This window comes from Chiloscyllium plagiosum, unplaced genomic scaffold, assembly GCF_037043375.1.
Source record: "Chiloscyllium plagiosum isolate Xiang-an unplaced genomic scaffold, Cpla_swu_hap1 HiC_scaffold_16, whole genome shotgun sequence".
Lineage (NCBI taxonomy): Eukaryota > Metazoa > Chordata > Chondrichthyes > Orectolobiformes > Hemiscylliidae > Chiloscyllium > Chiloscyllium plagiosum.
In genome coordinates this window covers 81,998,003-82,010,659 of record NW_028270154.1, presented here as the reverse complement: position 1 = coordinate 82,010,659, position 12,657 = coordinate 81,998,003, and the positions used below count along the sequence as shown (strand labels likewise).

Sequence of the window (12,657 nt, the reverse complement as noted above, 5' to 3'; positions counted from 1 at the left end):
ATGTTTGTTACAGAAGAAAAATCATGAAAGGTATCAAAACGTTTTAAATCCTCTCATATTTTTCATTTCTTATTTTAAAAAAATTCTATTTAGAGACAGATAATTTTTAATATCCTCTTAAAACTGCCAATCAAAATATGAACTCAGTCCATGATTGAGATAAGTGCTTCGAAGCAATTGGTCAAGTGTCCATGTAGGGCTCAGCTGTAACAGCAGTCCAGGAAATGCCAAGTCTATTGCAGCAGGAATAGATCTTAATTTTTCCTTAAAGCTCCACCTGATGGCCCGCCAATCAATGCACTCCAGCAGTGTATATTGTTTTGTTTATTCAATTGAATCTGTTTAATCATTTTATAAAGAGTTGGGGATCTAAATAGCTTCAGATCAGGACAATTAAACAGATGTCATCTGCCCATCAAGAACACTTATACCTCCATCAATTTGTGACTCCCGTATAATAGAGTGAAGTATTGCTGAGTAAGAATTTCCCAACTGTGTGATTTTAATCTCACACCTTTCCTTCTACCAGCAAAAAAAAGTATCTAGCAGAAAAAGAGGCAAGTCTTCAGCACTTGGGCTCTGATCACATTTTTCATAGGTCTCAAGATCCAACAAACCTCTTCAAAATTGCAAGTCTGTCTCAGTGGTTAATGCTCAAGTATTCTGTCTATGAATACCACAATGATTTTACTGCAGCCCTGAGACCATTACTGTGTACAATTTTGGGTCTCCTCAACTGAAACCCAATAATTGAAGGCACTCCATCGAAAGTTCACTCAACTCATTCCTGAGATACAGGGCCTATCCTTCGGAGAAAGGCGTGCCTGTATTAACCATTGGAGTTTAGAAGAATGACAGGTGACCTTATTGACACATCCAGAGAGGGTTTGAGATGGGCAATATGAGAGGATGCTTCTTCTTGCGGGAGAGATGAGGGAATCCTGTTGCAGAATAAGATATCTGCCTTATTCGTTTTCCTCAGAAGACTATCAGTCTACATCACGGAGACACGGTGGCACAGTGGTTAGCACTGCTGCCTCACAGCGCCAGAGACCCGGGTTCAATTCCTGACTCAGGCGACTGACTGTGTGGAGTTTGCACATTCTCCCCGTGTCTGCGTGGGTTTCCTCCGGGTGCTCCGGTTTCCTCCCACAGTCCAAAGATGTGCGGGTCAGGTGAATTGGCCATGCTAAATTGCCCATTGTGTTAGGTTAAAGGGGTAAATGTAGGGGTATGGGTGGGTTGCGCTTCGGCGGGTCGGTGTGGACTTGTTGGGCCGAAGGGCCTGTTTCCACACTGAGTAATCTAATCTAATCAATTAGAATTTTATTCTCCAGTAAACACTGGAGGTCAGTCAGTGAACTTATTTAAGACAGTTAGATTTTTGATAGACAAGGCTTGTTGGGGGAGGGTAGTCAGACAGCAAGGTTGAATCAAGATTCCTGCCAGATCAACCATGATCTTATTAAATGGTACAACAGACTTGAAGGCTTAAGTGTCAAAGCGTGTGTTGCTGGAAAAGCACAGCAGGTCAGGCAGCATCTGAGGAGCCGGAGAATCGATGTTTTGGGCATAAGCCCTTCGTCAGGAATGCCTATGCTCAAGACGCCGACTCTCATGCTCCTTGGTTGCTGCCTGACCTCTTGCGCTTTTCCAGCACCACACTCTTTGACTCTGACTCTCCAGCATCTGCAGTCCTCACTTTCTCCTCCTTGAGGGCATAAAGGGCCTATCCATGCTCTGAAGTGTCATTTACATAAATGATTTGGATGAGAGCATAAGAGGTACAGTTTGTAGGTTTGCAGATGACACCAAAATTGGAGGTGTAGTGGACAGCGAAGAGGGCTACCTCAGATTGCAGCAGGATCTTGACCAGATGGGCCAATGGGCTGAGAAGTGGCAGATGGAGTTCAATTCAGATAAATGTGAAGTGCTGCATTTTGGGAAAGCAAATTTTAGCAGGACTTATACACTTAATGGTAAGGTCCTACGGAGCATTGCTGAACAAAGAGACCTTGGAGTGCAGGTTCATAGCTCCTTGAAAGTGGAGTCGCAGGTAGATAGGATAGTGAAGAAAGCGTTTGATATGCTTTCTTTATTGGTCAGAGTATTGAGTACAGGAGTTGGAAGCTCATTGTTGGGGCTGTACAGGACGTTGGTTAGGCCACTGTTGAAATATTGCCTGCAATTCTGGTCTCCTTCCTATCGGAAAGGTGTTGTGAAACTTGAAAGGGTTCAGAAAAGATTTACAAGGATGTTGCCAGGGCTGGAGGATTTGAGCTACAAGGAGAGGCTGAACAGGCTGGGGCTGTCTTCCCTGGAGGGTCAGAGGCTGAGGGATGATCCTATAGAGGTTTACAAAATCATGAGGGGCATGGATAGAGTAAATAGGCAAAGTCTTTTCCCTAGGGTCGGGGAGCTGGCCATAGGTTTAGGGTGAGAGGGGAAAGATATAAAAGAGACCTACGGAGCAACGTTTCACACAGAGGGTGGTACGTGTATGGAATGAGCTGCCAGAGGATGTGGTGGAGGCTGGTACAATTGCAACATTTAAGAGGCATTTTGATGGGTATATGAATAGGAAGAATTTGGAGGGATATGGGCCTGGTGCTGGCAGGTGGGACTAGATTGGGTTGGGATATCTGGTCAGCATGGACGGGTTGGACCGAAGGGTCTGTTTCCATGCTGTACATCTCTATGACTCTATAAGTCCTATATTCCAAGGGAATAGCACACAAAATGTAAAATCTCAGGTAATGTTTAAGACCTGTGAAGCCATTTGTAGGGGATTGTAAACTTTAATTTTCCAGGTCAGCATTGTACACCAAAGTGTACAGAGAGAGAAGAAAAAATGTAACAGGGATTTTATCACATTTAGCTTAAAATTATAGGCTGGGCAGAGTGCTAACATTCTGGGCTTTATTCTTTTCTCAATATCAATGGACAGGCAATTGCTTGGAGATACACTTGCTCTTCAGCTTTCCTTCATTGCGGTTGCAAAGGAAGAACCATTGTCTCCTGAGACAATGACAGCAGAACAAGAGCAGTCCTGGCCATTGCCTGTGGGGTCTGTGCCCATATCTATTCCAACGCTGCAAGGATGAAAACCTTCTCTCTATGTCAAGAGCTTTGCTCAGTTACATACTAGCTTGAAGTAGTCAGATACCTAAGGTACATAACAAGATGCTGATTGTCAATGGAGGGTAGGCTCTAGGGAACACAAGAATGTCACTTGGTTGCAGCAAAAGTGATGTTCAGAGTTTGCATTTGTGCAGAGGGGACGCTATGTTGTATCTAACCTTGTTAGACTTACTGCTGAAGAGCACAATGCTGCACGGGTGGCACAGTGGTTCAGTGGTTAGCACTGCTGCCTCACAACGCCAGGGACTGGATTTGATTCCAGCCTCAGGCAACTGTCTGCGTGGAGTTTGCCCATTCTCCCTGTGTCTGCGTGGGTTTCCTCCGGGTTCCTCCCACAATCCAAAAGATGTGCAGGTCAGGTGAATTGGCCATGCGAAATTGCCCATAGAGTTAGGTGTATTAGTCAGGGGTGAATGTAGGCAATTGAGTCTGGGTGGGTTACTCTTCAAAGGGTCAGTATGGACTTGTTGGGCCGAAGGGCCTGTTTGCACACGGTAGGGAATTTAATCTAATCTTATCTCATTCGGGATGAAAGTCTAGTGCTTGTATTGATGTCAGTCAGCTGGACCTCATAGAGTATGAGTTTCCTGATTGAGATTCTTAATCCGGTCCAGTCAGGGAGCCTTGGCTGATATAAAAGGATGAATGTCAGGGGTATTGAGCCCTAAATGCCTGACTCAGCGAGAGGCAGTGCTATTGTCTAAGGCTCTGCATTTGTAAATAAAGGACGATTGGGAATGGGTTGCCAGCCTCTGATGAGTTATTTCGGAAAGAGACTGAATTTCTGCACGTCAGAAATATTGTTCTTTTGGAGCTTTCTGATTTCCAAGATCCTATTAACAGAAGCAAATATTATTAATAATATGATAGGGAAGTAAGTGTTACCCTTGCGGAGGCAAGCCCCAAAAATACTTCAGTGGCAGCACTTTGCTCTTCAGTGGCAAGTCTAACAAGGTCAGGTACAACGTGATGTCCCCTCTGCACAAACGCAAACTCTGAACATCACTTTTGCTGTAACCGAGTGACATTCTTGTATTCCCTAGAGCCTACCCACTCTCCATTGACAATCAGCATCTTGTTATGTACAATAGACAATAGACAATAGGTGCAGGAGTAGGCCATTCTGCCCTTCGAGACAGCACCACCATTCATTATGATCATGACTGATCATCCACAATCAGTCTCTTGTTCCTGCCTTATTCACATAACTATTGATTCCACTATCCTTAAGAGCTCTATCCAACTCTTTCTTGAAAGTATCCAGGCCTCCGCAGCCTTCTGGGGCAGAGCATTCCATACACCCACCACTCTCTGGGTGAAGAAGTTTCTCCTCAACTCTGTTCTAAGTGGCCTACCCCTTATTTTTAAACTGTGTCCTCTGGTTCAGGACTCACTCATCAGCGGAAACATGCTTCCTGCCTCCAGAGTGTCCAATCCTTTAATAATCAGATCCCTTCTCAGCCTTCTAAACTCAAGGGTATACAAGCCCAGTCGCTCCAATCTTTCAGCGTAAGATAGTCCCGCCATTCCAGGAATTGACCTCTTGAACCTATGCTGCATTCCCTCAATAGCCAGAATGTCTTTCCTCAAATTTGGGGACCAAAACTGCGCACAATATTCCAGGTGCGGTCTCACCAGGGCCCTGTCTAGCTGCAGAAGGACCTCTTTGCTTCTATACTCAATTCCTCTTGTTATGAAGGCAAGCATGCTATTAGCTTTCTTCACTGCCTGTTGACTCCATTTAAGTAGTAATCTGCCTTCCTGTTCTTGCCACCAGAGTGGATAACCACACATTTATCCACAATAAACTGCATCTGTCATGCATCAGTCCACTCACCTTGCCTGTCCAGGTCACCCTGTATTCTCCTAACATCCTCCTCACATTTCACCCTGCCATCCAGCTTTGTGTCATCAGCAAATTTGCTAATATTACTTTTAATACCTTCATCTATATCATTAATGTACATTGTAAAAAGCTGCGGTCCCAGCACTGATCCCTGCAGCACACCACTGGTCACCGCCTGCCTTTCCAAAAGGAAGCCGTTTATTACTACTCTTTGTTTCCTGTCAGCCAACCAATTTTCATTCCATGTCAGTATTTTGCCCCTAATACCATGTGCCCTAATTTTGCTCACTAACCTCCTATGTAGGACTTTATCAAAGGCTTTCTGAAAGTCCAGGTGTACTACATCCACTGGATCTCCCTTGTCCATCTTCATAGTTACATCCTCAAAGAATTCCAGAAGATTAGTCAAGCATGATTTCCCCATCATAAATCCATGCTGACTCTGACCTATCCTGTTACTGCTATCCAGATGTGTCATAATTTCATCCTTTATAATTGACTCCAGCATTTTTTCCACCACTGAGGTCAGACTAACTGGTCTATAATTCTCTGTTTTCTCTCTCCCTCCTTTCTTAAAAAGTGGGACAACATTAACCACCCTCCAATCCGCAGGAACTGATCCTGAATCTATCGAACTCTGGAAAATGATCACCAACGCATCCACGATTTCTAGAGCCACCTCCTTCAGTACCCTGGGATGCAGACCATCAGGCCCCAGGGACTTATCAGCCTTCAGACCTAACAGTATCTCCAACACCAATTTCTGGCAAATATAAATTCCCTTCAGTTCAGGTCCTTCAGCCACTGTTACATCTGGGAGATTGCTCGTGTCTTCCCCAGCGAAGACAGATCTAAAGTAGCAATTCAACTCTTCTGCCATTTCTTTGTTTCCCGTAATAAATTCACCCGTTTCTGTCTTCAAGGGCAAAATGTTAGTCTTAACCATTTTTTCTCTTTTGACATACCTAAAAAAGCCTTTCCTATCCTCCTTTATATTTTTGGCCAGTTTACCTTCGTACCTTTTTTTTTCTTTGGGTATTTCCTTTTTAGTTATCCTCTGTTGTTCTTTAAAAGCTTCCCAGTCCTCCGATTTCCCACTCATCTTTGCTATGTTATACTTTTTCCCTTTTGTCTTTATATGGTCCTTAACTTCCCTCGTCAGCTACGGCCACCCCTGCCTCCCCTCAGGATCTTTCTTCCTTTTTGGAATGAACTGATCCTGCATCTTCTGCATTATACCCAGAAATACGTTAGGTATCTGACTACTTCAAGCCGGAATGTAACTGCCCAAAGCTCTTGACATAGAGAGAAGATTTTCATCCTTGCAGTGTTGGAATGGATATGCAGAGACCCCAGAGGCAAAATGTCAGAGTCTAACATGTGGGCGGCACGGTGGCACAGTGGTTAGCACTGCTGCCTCACAGTGCCAGAGACCCTGGTTCAATTCCTGCCTCAGGCGACTGACTGTGTGGAGTTTGCACGTTCTCCCCGTGTCTGCGTGGGTTTCCTCCGGGTGCTCCGGTTTCCTCCCACAGTCCAAAGATGTGCAGGGTCAGGTGAATTGGCCATGCTAAATTGCCCGTAGTTTAGATTAGATTAGATTACTTACAGTGTGGAAACAGGCCCTTCGGCCCAACAAGTCCACACCGACCCGCCGAAGCGTATACCACCCAGACCCATACTCCTACACTTACCCCTTCACCTAACACTACGGACAATTTAGCATTGTTAGGTAAGGGGTGAATTTAGTAGTGTTAGGTAAGGGGTAAATGTAGGGGTATGGGTGGGCTGCGCTTCGACGGGGCGGTGTGGACTTGTTGGGCCGAAGGGCCTGTTTCCACACTGTAAGTAATCTAAACTCAATCCACCAATAATTTGGAAGGGAAAAAAAGGGGAAGCAAAATGTATTGCTAGTGTTAACTCATGGTACTAACAGAATTATGTCTTGAACTGGCAGCAGTTTTATTTGATCTGTCTGTACTTTCTCCTAGTGTAGAATATGACTTCAGACAACAAGAAGGCAGATTCCATCAAGTACTACGAGCACTGGAAAGTGAAGATGAAAGTTCACACCAGCCGCACTTACCCAGAGGCAACACGGATACACAGACTGGTCAAAAACAAGAGCTGAAGAATAAAGGACGCAAGCCTAAGAAAGCCTGCTTCTGGTGTTTGTGAGCCCCTGCTGTCAGGATTACTGGCTTTTCTTTCTGTCCCCGTGCAACTTTTGTAAATTAAAGTGCATCAATGGGCGCCTTCTACATTTCAGGCTAGCTGGGGCTGGCTGCAGCAAAGGAGGCAGCCACAGTCATTACAATGGCTACGTGGGAGGAAAGAAGAAAATTTTGAAGAGAGAAGAGGTGAGAACGTTTATAGAATGTACCAATCCTTCTGACATGACGTTGTAAAGCTGCAGCAAAGTGACAGCTGACTAGTGTAGGTGACCTGTACCATCCAACAGATTCAGGTCAATTGGTACGGGCTGATGGATTACTTTCCAAACTACATTTGGTTTGATGCGGCACTCTCTCTAATAATTGTTTTTGATTGATCAACATAGTAAAACACAGCAATAGTGAATGTGGTGGAGCATTTAAGAAGCTGATGAAATCGATTCAGTCTAACAATAAAGTCTGCAGCCTCATTCATTATTAGCATTGGTGCAGAGGATAATGTTTGTATTCCTGTGTTTCCAAATGGTCACACTCTTTCCGCTTTTCAGTGGGATATTTGACATTGCAGTTTGGCGCCACTCTCTCTGTATCAGTGATGCCACTTTTGTACATAAAAGAAAGTCTCCCCTTAGGGGTTTCTGGTTGCCCCCACCCCAAAACCTTAACTTCTCTTTTTTGTCACAGACATTGTTTTCTGCAGCCCTGATTTAACATGGATTTTCAGCATAGAAGCAGTCCAATTCTGACCATTTTAGCTGGTCTTATTCAGTATTAATGCTCCACAAGTGTCTCCTCCCACTGTGCCTCACCTTACCACAGACGTCTATAAATTTCCACCTTATTTGATTTATTGTTGTCACATGTACGGAGATACAGTGAAAAGTATTGTTTTGCATGCTCTACAGGCAGATTGAATCATACAAACTGCAACAGGTAGCAGAACAGATCTACGCCTCCATTATTCATCTCAACAACAGCAGATGGTGTTGACTTCCGCATTATATCAATCATATTTTGCTCAAAAGTTAAATCCAGAATTTAAAATGACATACAATGCAGGAAAAATGCCAGAAATAATTCATATACTGTAGTAGAAACAATTATTCCAAAACGCATATCAGCACATTTGGATAATAATTCATGTAATGGAGATACCAATCCTTCAAAAATAAATGGCCTCTTCGCTGCATTAATAACATCATGTTCTGATTTCGCATGAACGCTCTAAACATTGTGCCCCACTATCACCAACACTTCATAGGCTAATAGAGGGGGCCATCACAGAATAACATACTTACACAGTGACAAGATTACAAAGAGCTGAATTAAAAAAGGCCCCAAAATGATTAAACAGTGCAAAATTCTTCTCTTTTGGGCACAAAGCTCACTTTGTGGCCTAAGCAGCGATTCATAAAAGGTTTCCATTGTGATGAATAATTTTATAAGAATATTATTGTGGAACAAACCCTTAAATCATGAGTTATTTTAAAAATGTGGAACAGTGTCATTAATTTTATATTCTTCATAACATGCACAACAGCACAGTTAAAAGTTCCAGAATCCATGTGCTGTCCTTTCTAATGCAGGTGGTGGAAGATCGACTGTGTAATTATTGAACTTTCTTTAGGCTTTTATTTGGGTTTCTTGGTGCTCTTGCTTTTTACCACTCCTCATCTGAGTGCAGCTTTCTAGAAAATTCCAGCTGTGTATATAATAGCTTCAAAGCTATTTCTGACACCAGTTATATTTTGTGCAACATTAGTGTTCGGCTCAACATCGTATACTGTGTGAATTGAAAATAGTTGGAAGGTAAGGTGGGTTAATCCATGAGGGTGAACATTTCCTTGAACCCACAGTTACCTACAGTTACTGTTGAGAATCACAGGTGAACAGCTGGGGCTATCATCCAAAGCTAGATCAACACTCAAAGAAATGAAGAAGATAGGATGAATCAGGAAATTGTATGAAGGTAGTGACAGTTTGGGTTTGGGAATCCTGGATATCATATGAGGGAAAAGGTGAGTGATAAAAGTAGAGTCTTCATGATTTTGACTCAGTGACAGTGCAAGGAGGAGAAAGAGACAATCAGTCATTGCATTTGATTCTCGGAAGAGCAAGGGAAGAGGGAATGCAGACTGTAATATTTATTGTAATGGAGATAGTCAACAGAGGTTGAGATGAATGGTGAGAGAATTTGATCCTTCTTATGTTGGCAAGTCTTTGGGGATATCTAGCCTGAGAGTGTAAGGTGGGCTCAGAAGAGACGCCCTAAGTAGGAAAAGATCTTAAAGTTCTGGGCCAAACTAAACTTGGATTTCGAAACAGGTTGAGAATTACTAAGATTAAAAATTATTTTCAATTTCATGTAGTTTCTTGACCAAGAAAAGAAACAACAATCTATTGCTCCCCAAAGTTTGGGAACAGGCTCCTGCATCAGAGAAAATATTACAGATTATATGCTCTAAAATACATACAGGTATACGAGTGCTTTTGCACGAAAGTTGTTTGTACATTGGATATTAAAAGATCGAAACATGCTGATAAAGACAGAAGCTGAAAGGTTTTCCTGTTTGATCCAAAATCAAATTAGTTAATGTTCACTGTGGTGACTGGAAGTGAAAAACAATTGACTTTGGAGTCCTTGAGATAGGGAAGGGTGAGACCTCTGGGCACTTGTTCACCACATCTGCTGGGGCATGTTGTATCGGTGGATACCAGGAAGAGCAGGATCGAGCTGGACTGAGATATCTGCTTTCATCACCTCAACCCTCACAATTCAACAATCGGCTGAGAATCACAGATGAAGAGGTGGAGAGTTATTGGAGATACAAGAAGATGAACTGTGGCCCTTCAGTAGGAAAGAATACGAGTGCCAAAGAGAAACCAAGAACTATCTGAGTTATTAGAAAGAAATGGAAATATGTAAGTTTATTTTGAAATGTGCAAACAGGAGTAAAATAATAAATAGTTTTGTGTTACATGTGATGCTAATTTTTGGATGTGTCTTACCTCAGTAAATGAGGCTAACACTTGTGTTATAGGCATATGGGATGCAGGTGAATTTGTATACTGTCTATACAGGAATAAGACTTTTCTTTGTATGTTATTGAATATACCTGTAAAATACATTCAAGCAATGATATTTTTGAAACTGTGTCATTTTGATGGCTTTTCATTGCGCACAAATCAGTCAGCTGTTTCCACCGATTAACACACAGAAATAAAGAAATACTGGTGTTAACATGGACATTTTATCAAGCCAACATTTAAGAGCACTTTTCGCCATGTATTTCTCTGGGGAGTGCAGTGATTTCTAGTGTGTAAGCAAACAGAACACTCATACTGCTGCCGCATTGCTCCAGGAACAGCATTCGGATTAATGATCAGTCTGGTTCTGGCTGCATTAGTTATGAGATCAATGTTATCCAGGATACAAAACAGACAGCTCTGAAGCAAGCTGCTTTGCCTTGGATGCTGTCAAGCCTCTTAAGTGCTGTTGGAGCTGCACTTATCCGGGCAGCCAGAAATATATGGTCTGTAGTATGTGGGAAGTCATGGACCCTATTGGTGTCTTGGATGGGAACCTGTGCAATAAGTGCTACCAGCTGCAGAAACCTGAGCTGCAGGATTCAGAGCTTGAGTAGAAACTGGAGTCACTGGGGCACATCTGCGAAGCTGAGAGTTATGTGGACAACACACTCAGACAGGTGTTCATGCCAAGACTTAAGGGCCTGAGAATGGGTGGCCACCAGACAGTTCAAGAGAAACAGGCAGGTAACGCAGGAGTCCCCCATGTTCCTGCTCACAAATCAGTTTTCCATTTTGGAAATTGGTTCCTCAAGGGAGTGCAACCAGAGCCTTGTTTGTGATACCATGACCAGCTCAGCTGTACAGGAGTGAACTAAGAAGCAGCAGCAACAGTGATCATGTGATAGGGATTTCATTAGTGAAGGAAACAGACAAAAGTTTCTGACAAACTCCAGGATGGAATGTTGCCTTCCTGATGCAAGGATCAAGGATGTCACAGAACAATTATAGGTTGTTCTGTCATAGCGCACGTTTCGTCAACACCAATTGGCGATAACACAATTGACAAATTGTGGATGACATTTGGCTAACGCAAACTTTCTACTGAACGGGTATAATGATTTTCTATATTGCTCTTCTGCAGCACGAGTTTCTGTAGCTGTTTTTCTCAGTGCGATTTTCTATCACGCAGAGTTGCAGAGGAACACAATTACTGCATTATAGCAGAACGACCTGTCTAGGGCATCATTGTGGGGGAGAGTGAACAGCCATGATCCGCAATAGTCCAAATGATTTGAATAGTAAGAGAGATATAATTCTTAACTTTAAAAGTTACTTAGAAAAATAGCAAACAGTATTCTAAATGTAGTCATCTCTGCAATATTCCCAGAGTCACATGCAAGTGAATACAGAAATGCAAGGAGAAGGAGATGAATGAGTGGCTGGAAGATGATGCAGGATGGATGGCTTTAGATTCCTGGACACTGGGGTTCACTCTGAGAGAGATGGCATCGGAACAGAGCTGGGATTGAGTTCCTTGCAGGACATTTTTGTTAGTGCTGCTGAGAGGACTTTTAACAATTTGTACCAAGAAAAAATAAAGTGAGGAAAAGAAGGCACACAAAATACTTGGAGCACCACAAGCATGAGCATTGAGAACAGAAAATCAATAGGTCAAGTAAGGAAAATGGAGGAAATAATGAAGTCTAAATCAAAATTAATGTGCATGTATGTGAGTGCATGGAGTGTTATAAATAAGATTGGGAAGTTACAGTCAAAGATTACCATATGAAGTTATGGTGGTAATTAAGCATTGGCTCAAGGAAAGGCAGAGCTGGGTGTTAAATATTCCCAGAAATAGATGTTCACATAAGATGAGAAACAAAGTAAAGCAGGAAGGTCAGTGGTATTGGTGGAGGGGAGCTCTGGAAAATGGAGAATGTGGATGTTCCAGAGGGAGTCAAGGACAGAATCAATCAGGCGAGAGTGAAGGAAAAACACCGTTGAAATTACACTGCATAGGCAACTAACTATGGAACGGTTGTAGAGGAAGAAATCCGCAGGGAAATTACATAGCGATAAGTGAACATTATATTGGGGGTGTAAACTAGCTGTGCATAGACTAGCATTAAGGGTGGAGATGAGCAAACAATCCTCGATTGTGTTCAGAATAATTTCATATGGCAGCCTGTGTTCAGTCTAACTACAAATAAGGCCCTGGATCTGAGTGTTGGAAATGAGGAGTGCCTAACTGATCCCGTGTCAGCGGTTGAATATAAAGGAGGGAGTCATCATTGGTTTAGAATAGTTAAGGTTTAGGATGATGATAGAAAAGGACAATGGGCAATCCAGAACAAGAATTAATCCAGTTGAGGCAACTTCAATGGGGCAAGAGTAGAGCTGGACCGATAAACTGAAATAAAAGGATGATAGGAAGATCTGTGGCAGACCAATAGACTACCTTCAAAG

General features: G+C 42.8%; 2 protein-coding genes across 3 annotated transcripts in view; one reads left to right on the top strand and one right to left on the bottom strand.

Moving 5' to 3' along the window:
- Positions 1–7,327, top strand: part of LOC148147586 (protein INSYN2B-like) — an 83,982-nt gene extending 76,655 nt beyond the window's left edge. Inside the window, exon 3 of one of the 2 annotated variants that reach the window (XM_087995473.1) lies at positions 6,979–7,327. In XM_087995473.1, the coding sequence (XP_087851599.1) occupies positions 6,979–7,165 (187 nt within the window). In that variant the 3' untranslated portion in view covers positions 7,166–7,327. The remainder of the gene's footprint in view (positions 1–6,978) is intronic. The other variant, XM_087995474.1, reaches the window with a different exon arrangement.
- Positions 1–12,657, bottom strand: part of LOC122556798 (dedicator of cytokinesis protein 2-like) — a 754,195-nt gene that overhangs the window by 369,810 nt on the left and 371,728 nt on the right. The window lies entirely within an intron of this gene.